Here is a 17,459-nt window from a genome sequence, read left to right on the forward strand (position 1 = left end):
CTTTTGTATCCATATGTTTCTTGTGTGCATATAAAGTATGTATATTCATTTTCGTTCAAATATTCAGTTCGTTCAAATAAATTAAATAAACATATACATTTTTGTTTTATTAAACCTATTTAATCAGGTACAAAAACAAAACTTAATTGTTTTTTGTTCGAGAATAAATTGACATTCCACATCACTATTGTAATGTGTCAAACCGGCCATCATAGCGTGCCGCTAGTGTAAAGTTTAGACAGTAGAGAATATCTTAAATAGGTATAGTAATATCAATTTAGTTACCTACGCCTACGTTCCATAAATTAATAAAATATGTCTACGAATACACATTGATTTCACTTGTAAAAACAAAGAAGAGTTAAATATCATTTTGGAAAAGCTTGCATTAACAGAACAGGCAACTGGGCAAAAACGTGAATTCTCACATTCAGTAACCAGACACTAGAAGGGACAGTCGTCTCGTTAGTAACTTTGTGGGCTGCGGCTGCCGGCTGCTGTGTTTATAAATAAACCTAATTTTTTTTTAGTTAATCTGAATCTTTAGTTACGGTTATTTTACTCTGAATGAATATTTTAAAAAAGGAAAACTTTAAAATAACGCAAAGTTTTTTTAACTGGCAATTATTAAGTGGACGTCAAATTTTAGATAATGTAATGTCATTTTGATGATTGATCATTTAGATTCGTTTTAGTGGAAATTGTGAAAGAAATGTGTAAATTGTAAATTATCGCTTTTTATTCAAAGATTATTCGATATAAATAAAATTGAGTTTCTAAAACACAAACAATGGAGGACGATATTAACAAACCATATAAAATTTGTGACGTGAATCGTGAAAAGAAGAAAGGAATCGTTGCGACGTCTTTAGAGGATTTAATAGCAAAAGTGCCGGATAAATTAGGATTACCAGCTGAACATCTTACAGTTGTACTCGAGTGTGACGGCACCGAAGTCGACGATGAAGAATACTTCTCGACATTAGAACCAGATACGTCGTTAATGATTTTACACGGGAGCGAAAAATGGGCGCCGAATATGCCGAAGTGCCAAGTATCATTGGATCAAACTGATGATGTGGCGTTGGGGGACAAAGGCCAGGTCGCAAACTTGGTGGGCCGTTTGCAACACAACCTCTGTCACATTTCTTTGCTCGGAGGACAGGATCTTGAACTTCTCTCAGACATGGATCCAGACAGCCTGGCTGATATTGTGACCGACAGGGATAACAGGATAATCTTAGAACACATAAAGGAGGCATCTGGAAGGTAATTTGAGCAAAAATTCTGAAAAAATTTAATAACTCCCAAATTAAACTATTGTAGTAAGATTTTGTTTTTTATATAATATTTCTCTATTATGAAAGTTTTACTATTCTCTATCAACAAACCTCTTTTGTACTATCCAGTTTAAGATGGATCTATAATATACTTTATCAGTCTATATACTTAGTAAAATACAGTAGCTGGCATTCATTGCAGTGCCTCTTTCATTTTTTTTGTAATTTGTCTGAACAGCTTGCTCACCACATATTGTATGTTCATGTTACTAACTCAGACTTTTTCATGCAAGTGTCAATAACAACTTAAACATTATACCTGAGTTTGGTTAAGTTACCTTTAAATCCATAAATTGATATTCTCTGTTTAATGAAACAAGTCATTATTTAGGCCCAAAAAATGTTAATAATATGATGAATGATTAATGTAATTGACTTCATACAAGGCTCTAACAACATAGAGATGTTAAAATTTCTAAAGGGTCTTGAGTTTGTTAGCACTTATGTTATTGCTTTTGTTTCTTGTAACTGAAACTAACTGTCTACCACAAGTTTGCTGTATTTGACTATGGAAAAGTGGTTTTACCAAACTTTTGTTCAAATTATCAACAATTTAGGTTTGCTTATTACCACAATATATTTTATAATATAGATATATATGCATTCAGTTAAAAATTAAGTACTTATTTAATTTAATATTTTTCCTGAACCTCCCTATGATGAAAGAAAATGGTTGCTTCCTTTAACTTTTTAATAGAGACTACAGCACAATAAGGTTCTCGACACCATGTACATTCATAAATAATGATAATGCTCACACACACATTTTAACCAAAATATTTCTAAAAATCTAATTTTACTATTGCAGAATATTACTAGAGAAGCGTCAAGCTCAAGATGCCATGGAACTATTGAAGTTATATCATCAGAGTGTTGCTAATGGCACTGAAGATGTTTCTCCTCCTAACCAGGAAAGAGTGTAGAACAGAAGATCTATAATATCCTACTTAACCCTCAATAATTTATTTTTAGAGATGGTTACACTCAAAAGTTTACAAAAATTTAATTTAGACATAAAAACTGAATTCACACTATGCTATGCCAGAAACTATTCAGCCCTAATTATCATTTATGCCATTCAGCTGATAGATTTCTGAAAAGCTACATCAATCATTGTAACAATCACAATTGTCTTAATTGGCTGAATTTTTGCTGTAAAAATGTAAATTAGTTAATAGCTACAGAAAGTTGGAGGCGAATGCGATTGTCACACTGTAGCTGTCATTTTACTGTAATCGAGCTCCAGAGCAGGGCCACAGATTTTTAGTATAGCTTTATATGAATTAATTCATGCTATACCAGGCTGGGTGAAGCATGTGTTAATTCACACAACACACAGCATGGTGGGAGCAAGGTGTAGAGTAAATCTAGCTTAAAAGTCATTTGGATAAACTTTAACTTGAATATACTCTCAAATTAAGTTTTAAGTGTAAGAAAGAGTAAATTTAGCATTCATAGAAATACAATATTAATACACCAATTGAATGAGGCCTTTTTTAAGGAAATACTGGATTTGTATAACCATTATTTGATTGCCAATACTTAATACATTTTTGAATTGATATAATGTGCTTATTCAAATAGTTTAAAAATAAATTGAAAAATATAATTGTCATCCTATATCGATATTATCATATTTGGCTAGGTATTTTATAGTATCCATTTTCAATATATTATAATATAGGTCTAATTTATGCAAAGATATGTTAAAAGTAGAATTAAATTATTATAAGGATCTAATCTTATGAATATGAGCTAAAGTTAAAATGATCATAAAGAAGAAATTCTAAAACAATAATATTATGATACTTATAGGGTTATCATCACAGCACAATTTTCATCAAGATCAGTGGCAAAGACTGCACAGTGCATGAGGCATATTTTTGTTATTTGTAAAATATGTTAATTAATATGTATTTTAAAATTAAATTCTTTGTCTTAACAATATTGCAATTGCAATATCTAATGTCACTTTGATATTTTACTGAGACCTAGGTATATTTCTAATAGTTTTGAAATCCTTAGCCTGCACTATTACATTCAACTTACTGTTTCTTTTAAATTAATGGAAATATAATACAACTCATAAGTTTTATATAATCACTTCATGTTAGAATGAAAATATAATTAGTGAAAATAATATATCAGACAATAGGTATGCTAGAACATAAGCTTGCTACTTGTAGTTTTTAGTTTATTTTACTGTTTGTAAACTTTTGAGAGTCTAATGGCTACAAGGTTGATAATCAACATCAATTTAAAAGACTGATAGTTGGTAATTTTTTTTTATATAGTTTTACCCCTAGAATAAGATTAATTCATTTAATTCCAAATTTGCTCAACACTTTACAAGTATTAAATAAGTTTACCTAAGTTTAACACCACTGCCGTAAAATTGTAACATAAAATTATGTTCAACAATTTCATGTTGCTCAATGTAGTTTAGCAACAGATAGGAATTGCAATAGGTATCTAAAGGAGTAATAAAATATAATATAATAATGTATTATTTTGCTTATTTATATTTTAAACAACAAGAATACCATCAAAGAATTGATTTCAAATTAATCATAAAGTATTACTTACTTATACTTACTTCGATTAATTATGAATAAAAATATTGCACTCCATTAATAGATACTGCACCCGAAAAACAATACAAAAGTTGATATAAGTACAACTTTATTGCATCTGTAAAGATATTTCTAAGTCCATTTTAAAGCACTTACATTAGTCATTAAGTAAAATAAGTTAATATTATAGTGTTTCTGTAAGAATGCTTAGTTGAATATGTTTCTTTATAAATATACTAGCAAATACTCATAGCCATATACCTTGATATGTGCAAAATTCACCTTCGTTCTTCATTTAACTTTCAACTCTAAACAGATCTCAACAAAATCTAAACTTATGTTTCCATGTATTTTTAAACAAATTAGAAAACGGTAACAAAAAACTGCTGATGAGAACATCCATGATATAAAAATACTCTCATCACTAATGTGAATTAGCACAAATCAGGGTCTATTTTATCAGTACCTACCCAAGTTAGGCAATAACATCGGAGTAAAATTCCATTTACTGTTATATTATGATAATTATGTCATATTTAGACAATGTCCTATATTTGTAGTCACTTTTTTACACCCAAATATTGAAGTATGTGTGAATAGTTGTAGATAAAATAAATGAAGGCTGTAATGGAATTAGACGGTTAAAATATAGGTACTTATCCCAGAATTCTGTAAAAACAATTCCAAGCTTATGCCTAATGGTGGAATTGAATTCATTGTTTCTCTTGTATTTGTTGTGCACAAATAAAGCATTTAGATAACTTGTGGAGATGACTTTTATTTAGTTGTAACAATTTTGATGTTATAAACAAAAATAATCTGTTCGACAAAAATGACTTATAATTTGTTAAATTCAAAGTCAAAGCCTTTTATTGAAAACTAGGTGATGGCAGCAACTTCGGTGGATTTAGAATTTAAAAATCCTGTTGGAAATTTGTTTTTCCAGAATAAAAAGTCCATGTCTATACCCTGGACTCAAGCTATCTCTTTACCAAACATCAAAATCAGATGGGCTGTGAAAAGCTAACAGACAGACACATATTTATATTTGTAAAATATGGGTTGACCATTCATGTCTATCAATTGATTACTGGTCAATCCATAAATTAATGGTGATAATTAATTTTATGTACTTAAACTACAGCTACAAGGGGTCCAACTGCACCCTGGGTTTGAGAAGCCTACAATAGACTACCATAGAAGGATTAGGTACTTATATCCATTAATAATTAAACATCTAATTTCAGTTTTTCATTTAATAAATTACAAACAGTTAATTACATGATACACCTTAAAAATAGTGAGACAATCTTTAGAAGAAATAAAAGCAAGATGGGTAACTTAAAAAATTATTGTAACACACAAAATGATCCACAATATACATAATTACATAGGAAAAATTAAGGTGTTGATTCAACTTTTGATTGCTAAACAGAATATGCAATTGATACAATATAAAACAAAGCTTACAGGACAGTGCAAGAACTTTTCTCTCTAAAGGGATTTACTTTTTGGCTCGAAAATCCGACTAGGAGACAATCCTCTTGTTCATGCTCATTTATAAATCGTACTATATCAGCAACGGCTACAGAAACAGGAATGCGTTTTATCGAAGCCTCTCTTCGTAGCTGTTCTGTCACAGCACGTTGCTGCTGTAAAGTCGATACCATCATATCCATAACGGCAGTGTCTGATAGGCCTATGTTGAAAGCTAAAGCCAACAATACTGTCCTTACAAAACAGGGCGTAGCCTCACAGCTCAATGGCAATTCTGAAAAGGAAATAAGCACTGTCAAAATTGTCAAATTATGTACCTATTGTATTGTTTCTACTGACAAATAACTTACATTGCTGGATAAATTAGATTTTTCGGCGAATATGCGTTTCAATTTTACAAATTTCGTGAGATAAAATGACAAATTCAATTCTAGAGATAAATTTCAATCAGACAGGCGAGACCTCAAAAACTTTTTTTTTTATGAATCACAGACCAATAACAATGGATGACTGAAAGGGACACAGCAACAACCACAGAATAAAAACTCACAAATCACAGCTAAAATAAGTTATTCTCTTTGACTCTATCATAAAAATTCTTTGGTCATAAAAATCTGAAATTTTTTAGAATACTCTTACAAATGTTGATACATACAAGTATTCTGAGCAAAATAACTTTTAATACCTTGTCCGCCGGATTTTCTTAATAAGGAGATGCTCAAATTGCTCACATCTGTTAAAAAATATTTAAAACAGAAATCTCGGGTATTAGGTAGAAAAACACAACTCCCTTTTTGAAAGTCGGTTAAATATGTAGTCTATGTTACTTCCTGGTCAAACCTTTACTTGTCTGTGAAAAATCCCATCAAAATCGGTTTAGCGGTTTTGAAGATTAGCCCGTTGAGACAGACAGACAGACAATTTAAAAACGTGTGATTCAGTTATGGTATCGTTCAAATATAACCATATGAGCTTCTTATGAGGTAGTTATTTCGAAATTACAGACAGACACTTCAATTTTATATACTAATAGTAACTATATAGAAGTATAGATAAACTGAAGTTGTTGATAGTATACAAGTTTTTTCTACATTTCTTATGAAACATCATAAATATGTGCAAAGACCAACATCATTTAGGTTAAAACTGTCAAGCCTCGTCACTTTACGTGCCATTCGTATGTCTATTTTTTAAAGTGCACTAAAAATATTAGTAATTATTAAATTTAAAATTTCTTTTCTGTTCATTTTTAGCTAAATTAATAAAAGATGCAATACACGTCAATGTTAGACACGTTTACAATGTTACCCGTGATGACTCATCCTGTAAACACTAATTCGATAGGAGATAGCGATTCACTGAATCGGTAGTTGCGTTGGACTAATCCTTTGACTTTTGACTAACTAAATAATCCAATTATATCGATGGACTAATACATAGACAGAGAAGACTAATAGATCGTTTCATCGAATAGTTCCTATGGCGTTATGTTGGCTCCCCTGTCTGTTGGGTGGTCATTGGCACCATATTGGCATGAGAAGACGCAGATTTTGTTTATTTTCATTTCATTCATTCAGGAAAATCAAATGAAAATATACAAAATCTGAGTCTTCTTATGCAAATATGGTGCCAATGACTTGGACAGACAGGGGAGCCAACATAACGCCATAGGTACTATTCGTTGAAACGCACACCTAATTTTCAATGTTGACCATAGTCCTTAGTCTTGGGTAACTGTCAATTGTCAAAAAAATTATACATTGTTTTTATTCTAACTTCGAAGGTTTTTCTAATTTTATGATTTCATCAGTAAAGTGGTAGGTAGGTTGTTGAGGTAAAATTTTTAAGCATTTTCATTTCCGGAAATTATATTTATCTCAATTCTGTTACTCATGCTCACTTACCTTCCAGCAAGAAACTAATAATAACTATTTAACAACCATCACAAACCTAAAATGGAAGGCGACGGAGCTGAAAATTCAAAATCTTTTTCGGGAATACCAGAAGCCGTTTTTGTTGTAAGTTAGAGACAATAATATGATTTTATACCATTCAAATTCACGTCGACTTTCTTTAATGAATATAATATGAATACATTCAAATAGTGACAAGTAACCTCTTGTAACCTCATCTGGCACACCTGCACCTTTAAATTCAAATATGTTTATCTCTGAACCTGGTAAAGTAAAACAGGATTTTATAGTACATTCAAAATATAACAAATGTTTCAAAATATAACAAACATAATGTATTATAAAGTGACTTTATATTTTAATTTTTTATATTGTGTTATTAAGGACAATGTAGATGAGTTTATGAACCTGCCAGAAAACTCTGAAGGCGTCGAAAAGGTTCTAAGGCGGTTAGATGAGCAACATGGAAAGTATAAATTTATGGAGTACACATTAAACACAAAAAGAAGGCGTCTGCGGCAACAAATACCAGACCTTGCAAGATCATTAGATATGATTGAAAAGTTGAAGACTCAAAAAGAAGATATGGAAACACAGTTTCTTTTGAGTGATCAAGTATTTGTAAAGGTATTATTTTGCATGTTATGTACTTAACTAATTGATGCCCATAACTTACATGTGTCTGGATCTAAGTTTATTGAAAATTTGATGGGGCCTTCTTGATTTCCAGTATACAAAGTATCCTATACTTTAAGGTGCAAGCTAAATTTTGTTAAAGAAAATTGATTCAGTAGTTGGGCTGTAAAAAGATGACACAGACACCCTCAAATTTATATTCGTAAGGATCGGTAACTAACTAAGTTATACTGATTGAAGAGTGAAGTCAAATAATTCACACTAGCTTCATTGCTCAAATCAATTCAATTACTCTCACTCATACAAATTTCAGGTTATCATGGTAGGCGCTGTATTTTTCATAAAAACAACAGTAAAATTGAATGTTGTATGTGGAAAGGGTCCAAACCCACATAAAGGTTTTAGATATTCAACTCAGTTCAGACTTAAAAATTTAATATCTAAAAAATAACGTGGGTTGCATCCTCTATTGGACATTTTTAATGATCAATTTGTTTTTTATGTTATAGGCTAATTTAATGCCCACAAAGACTGTATATTTATGGTTAGGAGCAAATGTCATGTTGGAGTACTCATTAGAAGATGCTGAAAACCTGTTAACAACAAATATGGCAACTGCTAAGAAAAACCTCTCCTGTGTTGAACATGACTTAGACTTTTTAAGGTAATATATTATACTGCACTGTTTTAACTTAATGTTGAGAACTGAATATCTGATCTGAGTAATAAAGCAAAGAAATTTATGTAATTTATTATCATTCAAACATGGAAATTGTTTATATGGATGATTAAATTGTGATTACAACATAAATATTCTTTAAAATAATCATACTCTTATATTTTGGAAACCACAAAAAAGTACCTCTAGAGATTGCAAAACAAACTCCAGTTTGTTAGTAGGCGCTCAAAAGGTCTTGTGGTTTTATTGCACAAGAACAGTCTTTTCTAGCCAATCTTAGAGCTAGGGATAATTTTTCAGATGAAAAGTTTCCAAATGAAGTATTAATGTTACCAAATATATCTTATTTTCAGGGATCAGTGGACAACTACGGAAGTAAACATGGCTCGAGTTTATAATTGGGATGTGAAAAGACGCCAAGCGGCTAAAGTATCTAGTTAATTAGTAACAATAATAACAATTGATAATATTATGTACATCAATATCACATTTTTCTTCTAATAAGTTTTTTTTTTGCTTTTGGACTGCAAAGTACTGTATTTGTAATGTGTTAATATAAGACATCTCATAAAACACTATTTAATACCTAAAATAATATGGTTTGTACTTTACTCTTAATATCTGCTTTATAGAAATTAATAAATTATAGTAATCTAGTTTAATCCTTTATTATTTTGATTCAATATTATATTTAATGATTGAAACTACATATTAAAACTGAATAAAGCATGTAAAAATAAGTAAAATATCTATTTTATTGTTAGATTTGGGATACATTTTTATTTTACTTTCCAAATAATAAAAAGCTAAAATTTAAAAAAAAACTATTTAGATTATGAGTACCTATCTCATGTTTCTCTCAATATCTTTCAGTGAATATGTTAAGATAGGTGAATCATAAATGGACTTAATTAGAAAAAATGTTTATATAAAAACTGGTCAAGTGCGAGTCAGTCTTGCACACGAAGGGTTCCGTACGAGAAATACCTACCACCTTCATGTAGAACTCTGCAAGTTAATAATGGTTTGCGCCATCCATATGTATGTAATTTAGTTAATTACATTTTTCGTGAACACATTTTTTTTCACGGTTTCCTAATATTTCCCTTTGCGCGAATTGCGCTATAAGCTACCATAATTCTAGATCAATAAGAAGTACCCTATAGGTTTTCTTGACGGACGGACAGATAGACCAACAACAAAGTGATCCTAGAAGAGGGTTCCTTTAGAGGTACGGAACCCTAATTGGCCGAAATAAAGACGTTAGATCATCTCGTATAAATTACTGTCGAAATTGCCCCACTTATAACAAAATAATTTTAAAATTGATGTCTGTCTGTTCTGCCCCAGTTAATCTCCGAAACTGACCAATCCGATTTTGATGGAACTTTCACTAGCAGGTAGCTGTTTGAAGGGGTTTTTTTTATTTACGCATACGGAGGGTATGTGGGACTCGCCGGCCGAGAGGCGACCGGAATACCCACTAAACCCCAGCGGCGCTACTGCGCGTCGCCTGGCGACTGGGTCACGGGAACGGCCGAAGCAAACAACCGCGACCCAGCCAGCGACGTCTGCCGAGGCAGACCCTCCACCGGGGACCTGCTCGGTCCCCACCACCGCACCTCCGGGACGCACCAACGAAGTGCGTCCCCCGACCCTGGGACGCGCACGTTGCCCGCGTCCCATCCTCCGCTTCGTCCACTGTACCCTCTGCTAGTCAGAGGGACACGCGGAGAAACCCTGCCAGGTCATTAGCCATAGCCAACAATATCTCCGAAGAGAAATTATTAGCCATGTTACCGGGGCGCACCGGCCCGAACACTGCTCTTCCCCTCGGACGCATCCAAAAGGGGCCAGCAGCATCCAGGCACACTGGGAGGTTACCTGGCTGGCGCCCCCAACCCCCTATACTACCCCCTACTATATACTACCCCCTTGTATGTGGTGTTGCTAAGAAAAAATCTAAATTTCACTGTTTTTTTTTAAATATTACTAGTCATTCCATATACATAATTTCGCGATATATTCTGATAATTTAATACAGCATAAATATGTCTGCATCTTATATATTTAGCACTAGGTAAGTATAGTATTTGAGCAGGTAAACATGATAGGTTGTATGGTCCCTGGCCCATCAATGGTTTTTATGATTCTTTTTCGATGTACAAACAGGAACAGCTTTCCTAATTTCTCTTTCAGTTAAAATTAGATAAAACTTACTCGATTTTCAACATTGACAGTTTCAAGATATTCCCTAAACTTGAGAAGATTTTATTTACTGGCAGCCTTTGTGCACTCCCCTGTCAAAGTGCCAAGAGAGCCTTGTCGGACCGTATAGGTAGGTACCTGGACTTCGTCTGTGTTAGCGTTTGCTGGCGCGGGTGTTGTGGCTTTTTGGAGTGTTTTTTTTTTGTTAAAAGTGGCCGGTTTTTGTGTTTCACTGGTGTTTTTTGGTGCTGGAACTAACTGGGACGCGCTCTAAAGGGGCGCCGCACGTATGTCGGCGAGCGCCAACACAGACGAAGTCCATACTTATATAGTTTCCCTAACTTTTAAATAACTAGAAACTTGACATTGGCTAATCTTTGTAAAGCCAGACGAGAGAAAAAAAAAGGTAGGTACCTACCTACCTACAGATACCTATACTATACCTCAAAGAGAATATAATCACTATACCTATCGGAGCGAACGAAGCGCCCCGTCCAAAGTAGAACTCTACACGCTTGCCAGTGCTTGTTGTTTGCTGTTTGTCGCTTAAGTTTGGCGGTACCATAATAGTGAATTATTATCTATGCCATATCTTGACACTTGACACGTGCTTGACACCACGGACCAGAAAAAAAGCACGAAAGCGAAAGCACGTCTGACACCTGACACGTCAACAGACGTCAATTATTTTGTATTTTTCATTGTTTTTCAGACCAAATATTTAATAATCTACCACTTCTAAAATTATGAAGAAAAGTATAGTAAGACTTCTGAAAACATTCTGATTTTTTGGGATTTGGTTTGTATTGAAATCCTTTCATTTATTTAAATATAAATAAACCAGAAACAAGACGAATATAAATCTACTTTTAATACTAATCACTGGGGTATTACACTGTATATTTATTTAGTAATTTTTACTTGTCTAGGTAGATACTGTTATAAGAGGGCTGTGTTAAGAAATTAAAAAAAAAAATTAGAAATGGCACCATCAACTGATTGGGATGAAATAAAGAGATTGGCAGCAGACTTTCAAAAAGCACAACTAACCACGACAGCACAACGGTAAGCAAACAAGAAGGCTTATTATTATAATCTTGAGTGTGTTAAGTAAACATTTATATCATTTTTTAATTTTCAGTTTATCAGAGAGGAACTGCATAGAAATTGTATCCAAGTTAATTGAACTGAAATTACTAGATGTAATTTTCACAACTGATGGTAAAGAGTATTTGACTCCACAGCAACTTATTAAAGAGATAAAAGATGAATTATATGTACGAGGTGGACGTGTCAATACTGTCGAACTAGCTAAGGAGCTCAACGTGGATCTGAATCAAATAAACATATATGCTGTTGATATTGTCAAGAGTAAAGAAGTACAGTTGATTGCAGGATCTTTCATTACACACTATTATTTAGAAAAAATTGCAAGAGAAATTAATGAGAAGCTGCAATTACAAGGCCAAATTACAGTAGGTGATTTGACATTACAATATGACTTGCCAGCGGAGCTTTTGCAACACAGTGTATTGGAAAAATATTTGGGCAAAGTTATCAATGGCAGACAAGATCCTTCCGATCCTAGAATATTTTACACAGAAGAGTACATCACTAGGGCAAAAGCAAAGATTAGAGGAGCTTTAATGGGTCTGCTTAAACCGACCCCCATTAGTCTCATCATAAGTCATTGTAATTTAACAGAGAGACTTTTTCTATACCTTTTTGATCAGTTGACTGCTCCTGGGGTACTTACTGGCCGGCAATCAGGAGCGCAATATGTACCAACATGTTATACTAAGTCTCAAAATGAGTGGGTCATGAACTTTTATAAACAGAACAATTATTTGGAGTATGATGCTTTGACTCGTCTCGGTATATCAGATCCAAAAGGTTATGCTAAAAGAGTTTTGTCCAATGAAGACATGACATTCTTGAGAAGTTGTGTGATTGGGTCACAAATAAAACAACAATTAGAATCTGCTCTTGAGGAATGTATTGCTTCTAAGAGCTATTTAGATGTTGTATCATTGCTGCCATCTGTGTTGTCAGATGAAGATATTGATAATGTCCTTGAAACACTACTAAAGAATAACTCAAAGTCAACAATTCTCTTTGACAAAACTGGTGAGTTTGAAATTTTACGAATAAATCTAATTTTATATTAGAATTTATCTAAACCATTCTTGCAAACCATTATTTATTTATGTATGTTAAGTACATAATACATAAACAACTTTTGGTTGCATGGTACCAATTTTACATATCAATGTCCAATTTATTAAAAATCTTACAAAATAATTGACCTGCAACAAATGAAATATTTTTTATTTTAAACTTCAGTGCAAAAAAGGTAGGAATTTAAAAATATGAATTAAAATGTTATTTATTCATTTCAGTCTTTAGCAATCAATTTATTGAAAATTTGAAGCACGCATGTATGCCAATAGCTCAGAAAAATGCTGAAGCTATTGTGAACTGTGGCAAGTATCAACAATTTTGTCTTGAAAAGCAACTGGCTAAATCTGATATGCAGCATCAAACCCATGTGGATCACAAAGCTGAGAGGCGTGAGGAGCGTAGGAAGAAAGCGAGTACTGGCAAAGTTGGTGGTGGCACCCAAGGCCGAGAAACTAAAACAAAGGCAGTTAAAAAACATCCGAGATCCAAGCAGGTTATTAAATATCATTTTACTTCAATATTTTTTTTTGTGATGTAACCACAAACTCAGTTTTCGGATTTTTTCTTTCCTTTACTTGTGCTATAAGACCTACCTATCTGCCAAATTTTATGATTCTACGGGAAGTAGGTACTCTGTAGGTTTTCTTGACAGACATGATAGACGGACAGACAACAAAGTGATCCCATTTTTCCTTTTGAGGTATGGAACCCTAAAAACTGAAGTGGAGTGGGCATATATGGTGTGTGTTTTTGTGTGTGAGCGTGTGTAGGTGCATGTTTGTGTGAGTGTGTGGGAGGGTGTATGACAAGGTCGCCGATTCCATTGTGTTACATTGGTTTATATTTTCATTTCAGGTTGCACACGATTCCGATTCTGATGAAGCCCCAAGTTCTTCCAAGAAAAATCAAGATCAATTGGAGATTGTTAGCAATGACGATGTAGAAAGTGTTATTAAAGAACCCCTGGAAAATGAGGGGCTTGAAGATCTAATAGGCCAGATTGCTGAATATCTTCAAGGGTGATATAATATTTTGTTTACTATTTTTGTTTTATTCTTGTGGGAGCTCTTTTATTTTCTGCGATAAAGAGTAAGCTATGCCATTCCCCAGGTCTTTAACAATATCCATGCAAAAAAAATAGGTTCAAATCTCACTGTCCTGGGTAATCACTTTGCCTGTAACATCAATTTAGTTACAATAAGTTACATGTTTCATACGAAAACTTAAGTATCATTATGCAATAACCCTTTCTTTTACAGACAACTCAATCAAACTGCTTTAGCAATAGCAAAAGAACTGGCTGAAAAATTATTACAAGATGCAAACCAGAGCAGAAAGCAAACTCATTCTTCTGCCCAAGATAAAATTAATGTTCTTATAAATGATATTAAGTTATATGAGAAGGGTTTAAAATTATTTCCAAATGATCAACATGCACAATTTATCAAATACCTTCTCAAGTCGTTCGGAAGTGATATTCTTTCGGAGTTCTGCAAGTATGCAGCAAATCAATGCAACCTATCAGTACAAGTTGATGTATTGTCAGTGGAACAGAGAAATAAAATAATTAATGACTTGTCAGATGAATATATGAAACCACTGCGAGCCTTAAATGTATCATTGGGTGATCAGAATATGGAACAATTTTATCAAGCTGTGGACGTATGTTTATCTGAGTGTGGAATGATTTTAAAAAAAGTTGATAAGAAAAAGGACAAGTTTGTATTTCTTTTTTTTATGTCTGATAAGATGAGGTTTTATATGTTTAATATATTCAAATGTTTGTTGCTTTTCAGACTTCTTGTTCTAAATCACAGAGAAAAGCTTATATCGGAGTTAGAAAACTGTGAGGAGCCTGCACTAGTTTTGCATTTAGTATCGCTTGCTCTGTTCACTATTCTCAATCAAAACATGTTGCATGCATCTGGTAGACAAGTGCCATCTGTCATAGCATTTTTAAAGTCACAATTGAAAGAAGAAGATTTTGGGAAACTCCAGAAATATCATGGTAAGAAATTAAATCCAAAATAATATTTTTTTATTTTTATTTTATTGAATGAATAGGCACAGAAAAGGGGTTGTAAGTTGTAACTTTAAAGTGTCTTAATATCATAAATAACAACAGATCAAGATGACAACCCCTAACATATGTTTACAACATAATATGCAATGCCCAGTTAAAACCCTACTGTTTACTAAGCTATTACATTGATTGCGAGCAATTTGCTCTTATCCATTGAGGAGTTCTGTTCTGCATCTCCGAAGATATTCATCAGATCTTCACCAAATTTATATGGGACCACCTGCACAGTATACCCTTTCAAACAAAAAAAAAATTCCAAATCGGTCCAGGGGTCTTTGAGTAATCGGGGAACATACATAAAAAAAAAAAAACAAAAAAAAAAAGATTCCAACGAATTGAGAACCTCCTCCTTTTTTTGGAAGTCGGTTAAAAATTTACAGAGTATATGCATGAAACAAAAAGTAACTATGAGTAGGTGAATTAATTAATGTAATTCAAAACTTGATTATTTCCCATATTTTTGCCCGTTACTTATTGTTGGATTACAGAGACATCAGACAAACAGGCAACTGCTGATATTTTTATTTGCTGATCCTCGTAACTTTTGTTGTGTAATAATAATAATTATTTATTTGAATTTGGAAACAAATAATATTGCATACTGAATTATGTGATGGTTCGTTTATAGGGTTCCGTACCCGTAGCCAATGGGGCCCTATTACCAATTCTGTGTCTGTCCGTCTGTCAGTGGGCTCTATCTCGAGAACTGTAATAGGTAGAGACTAGAGAGTTGAAATTTTCACAGAATATGTATTTCTATTGTATGTTATATTTTATTACTGATTTCCAGAATTGGTAGCTGCATACTTAACTGCTTCGGATGAGGAAAAGAGTAGCATAGAAGATAAACTGAAGGAGGATATGCCACTTATTAAAAATCTGGTCACTGAAGTGAAGAAGTATAAGTAGGTGGTGGCCATCAATTTTGTAAACTGAATTCTGACTATCTCATTTTTACTGCTACAAGCAGGTACAATGCTTATTTTAAAAATAAAAATATTATTTTGAAATTGACTTTTTGTGGTACCTAGCTAAGATACTGGTAAGTATAAAAATAGTTTAGAAATTAATACCCTGTAATAGTCTTGTCAAAATCGATTTACCCCTTTGAAAGATCTGCGTGTAGTCCCCGTTAGCAGTATCCCTGTTAACGGGGACAACGGGAATTGAATAAAATTACTGATGGAGTTTGAACAAAATGAAACAGACATACAGTATAAACTGTTGAGGCAACGTTTGCTCAAAGCTACGTTGATTTGACGAGTGAGTAGTGACAGTATCGTCTGTGAAGTTCTACCTAAGTCAAAGAAGTCTACTTTTACAGGAGAGTAATAAAACTGTATACCTAAAATAGTCGTTAGCAATATTGTATGAGTCTTGATGTAACTACCTATAATATTTTGAAATCGGATTTAAAATGAAGTTATTGACGAAATAAAAGACTGATTCTGATTGGTCCAATGAAAGCGGGTGACTATTTTCATCAAATGGCATTAAATGCTAAACCTCGCCACAAATTAATTATTTACGCACTGTTAGAACTTCACTGACGATATCGATTATTATCGATCGACCTAGGTATCTCTTTGCTAGGTACCTATATCACAACTTTACAGGATGTCGGGTGTCGGCCAGTTAGTTCGATATTTATATTAAGGTCACGCGCTGCGTCGCATTTACTTTAAGAAAGGATATTTGAAAATTCAAACGCTAAGGATAAGCTAGTTCTTAAAAAGTCTACATACCTAACATAGTCAGAAAGGATACGAGTAAAAGTTAGATAGATAGAGAGATAGGAGAGGAAACTTCTAGGTGAATATCATCATCATCGTTATCAACCCATAGACGTCCACTGCTGAACATCGGTATCCACATACCCACGGTCTTGCACCGCCTGAATCCAGCGGCTCCAAGCGACTCGTCTGATGTCATCTGTCCACCTAGGTAAATATGTACAGCGGTAGGTATAATTAGCGCTGTGGGATTTATTTAAACGATTTGGCGGAGTGACTCTTCTGTACCTATATATTCTGAGGTAATACCTACTTAAGAATCGTCAAAAATTTGAGATTGGACACGTTGTTAGGTCTCAGTCGATATAGGTACGACAGAAGTTGAACTGTTTGTTTGATAGACGATTATGCGACCGCGATCCGCAACAGCGACACGTAATTTGAATCTTGGCTTTAAGGCGACACGTGTCGGCTTGCACACTATTGTAAATCGGAGCGTGTAAGCGAACTTTACCTGATCGTGTATAGACTAAAATAATAATGTAATGTCAAAATGTCATGCTAAAGTCAATTTGTCACTGACTACTGACTTGTCAAAGTCAAAATACAAGTGGAA

The 17,459-nt window shown here is 33.4% G+C and overlaps 4 protein-coding genes across 7 annotated transcripts; 3 read left to right on the forward strand and 1 right to left on the reverse strand.

The window, feature by feature from the left end:
- Positions 1-450: 450 nt before the first annotated feature.
- LOC123870026 (DNA fragmentation factor subunit alpha-like) lies at positions 451-4,680 on the forward strand. The gene is made up of 2 exons (XM_045913185.1): positions 451-1,269; positions 2,149-4,680. The coding sequence occupies exons 1-2, from the start codon at positions 791-793 to the stop codon at positions 2,261-2,263; spliced, it is 594 nt and encodes a 197-aa protein (XP_045769141.1). The 5' UTR covers positions 451-790; the 3' UTR covers positions 2,264-4,680.
- Positions 4,681-5,154: 474 nt separating this feature from the next.
- Positions 5,155-5,916, reverse strand: LOC123870523 (guanine nucleotide-binding protein subunit gamma-1). The gene is made up of 2 exons (XM_045913863.1): positions 5,761-5,916; positions 5,155-5,684 (listed from the first exon to the last, which is right to left on the reverse strand). The coding sequence occupies exon 2, from the start codon at positions 5,590-5,592 to the stop codon at positions 5,380-5,382; it is 213 nt and encodes a 70-aa protein (XP_045769819.1). The 5' UTR covers positions 5,593-5,684; positions 5,761-5,916; the 3' UTR covers positions 5,155-5,379.
- Positions 5,917-7,137: 1,221 nt separating this feature from the next.
- Positions 7,138-9,300, forward strand: LOC123870121 (prefoldin subunit 3). Of its 3 annotated transcripts, none has more exons than XM_045913289.1 (5): positions 7,138-7,244; positions 7,322-7,428; positions 7,708-7,950; positions 8,469-8,623; positions 8,992-9,300. In XM_045913289.1, exons 2-5 carry the CDS (start codon positions 7,366-7,368, stop codon positions 9,077-9,079), a joined length of 549 nt encoding a protein of 182 aa, XP_045769245.1. In that variant the 5' UTR covers positions 7,138-7,244; positions 7,322-7,365; the 3' UTR covers positions 9,080-9,300. The 3 variants fall into 3 exon arrangements, with proteins under 3 accessions (XP_045769245.1, XP_045769246.1, XP_045769244.1); XM_045913290.1 differs by having other exon boundaries at positions 7,139-7,227; XM_045913288.1 differs by having other exon boundaries at positions 7,146-7,231.
- A 2,169-nt stretch (positions 9,301-11,469) lies between these two features.
- On the forward strand, positions 11,470-16,123 carry LOC123870322 (E3 UFM1-protein ligase 1 homolog). 2 transcript variants are annotated; one of them, XM_045913570.1, is made up of 8 exons: positions 11,470-11,645; positions 11,776-11,911; positions 11,988-12,973; positions 13,246-13,520; positions 13,883-14,046; positions 14,287-14,745; positions 14,824-15,035; positions 15,901-16,123. In XM_045913570.1, exons 2-8 carry the CDS (start codon positions 11,829-11,831, stop codon positions 16,017-16,019), a joined length of 2,298 nt encoding a protein of 765 aa, XP_045769526.1. In that variant the 5' UTR covers positions 11,470-11,645; positions 11,776-11,828; the 3' UTR covers positions 16,020-16,123. The 2 variants fall into 2 exon arrangements, with proteins under 2 accessions (XP_045769526.1, XP_045769527.1); XM_045913571.1 differs by having other exon boundaries at positions 11,780-11,911.
- Positions 16,124-17,459: the final 1,336 nt, after the last annotated feature.

Source organism: Maniola jurtina, chromosome 12 (genome assembly GCF_905333055.1).
Source record: "Maniola jurtina chromosome 12, ilManJurt1.1, whole genome shotgun sequence".
Taxonomy (NCBI): Eukaryota; Metazoa; Arthropoda; class Insecta; order Lepidoptera; family Nymphalidae; genus Maniola; species Maniola jurtina.

What these genes read in the sequence shown, in the direction of transcription:
- LOC123870322 (XM_045913570.1), top strand. Translation starts at nt 11,829, where the DNA reads ATGGCACCATCAACTGATTGGGATGAAATAAAGAGATTGGCAGCAGAC. An exon ending in CTAACCACGACAGCACAACG is followed by an intron (nt 11,912 to 11,987) that starts GTAAGCAAACAA and finishes TTTAATTTTCAG; the next exon opens with TTTATCAGAGAGGAACTGCA. An exon ending in GTTGATAAGAAAAAGGACAA is followed by an intron (nt 14,746 to 14,823) that starts GTTTGTATTTCT and finishes GTTGCTTTTCAG; the next exon opens with ACTTCTTGTTCTAAATCACA.
- LOC123870523 (XM_045913863.1), bottom strand. Translation starts at nt 5,592, where the DNA reads ATGGATATGATGGTATCGACTTTACAGCAGCAACGTGCTGTGACAGAA.
- LOC123870026 (XM_045913185.1), top strand. Translation starts at nt 791, where the DNA reads ATGGAGGACGATATTAACAAACCATATAAAATTTGTGACGTGAATCGT. An exon ending in ATAAAGGAGGCATCTGGAAG is followed by an intron (nt 1,270 to 2,148) that starts GTAATTTGAGCA and finishes TTACTATTGCAG; the next exon opens with AATATTACTAGAGAAGCGTC.
- LOC123870121 (XM_045913289.1), top strand. Translation starts at nt 7,366, where the DNA reads ATGGAAGGCGACGGAGCTGAAAATTCAAAATCTTTTTCGGGAATACCA. An exon ending in TACCAGAAGCCGTTTTTGTT is followed by an intron (nt 7,429 to 7,707) that starts GTAAGTTAGAGA and finishes TGTGTTATTAAG; the next exon opens with GACAATGTAGATGAGTTTAT. An exon ending in GTGATCAAGTATTTGTAAAG is followed by an intron (nt 7,951 to 8,468) that starts GTATTATTTTGC and finishes TTTATGTTATAG; the next exon opens with GCTAATTTAATGCCCACAAA.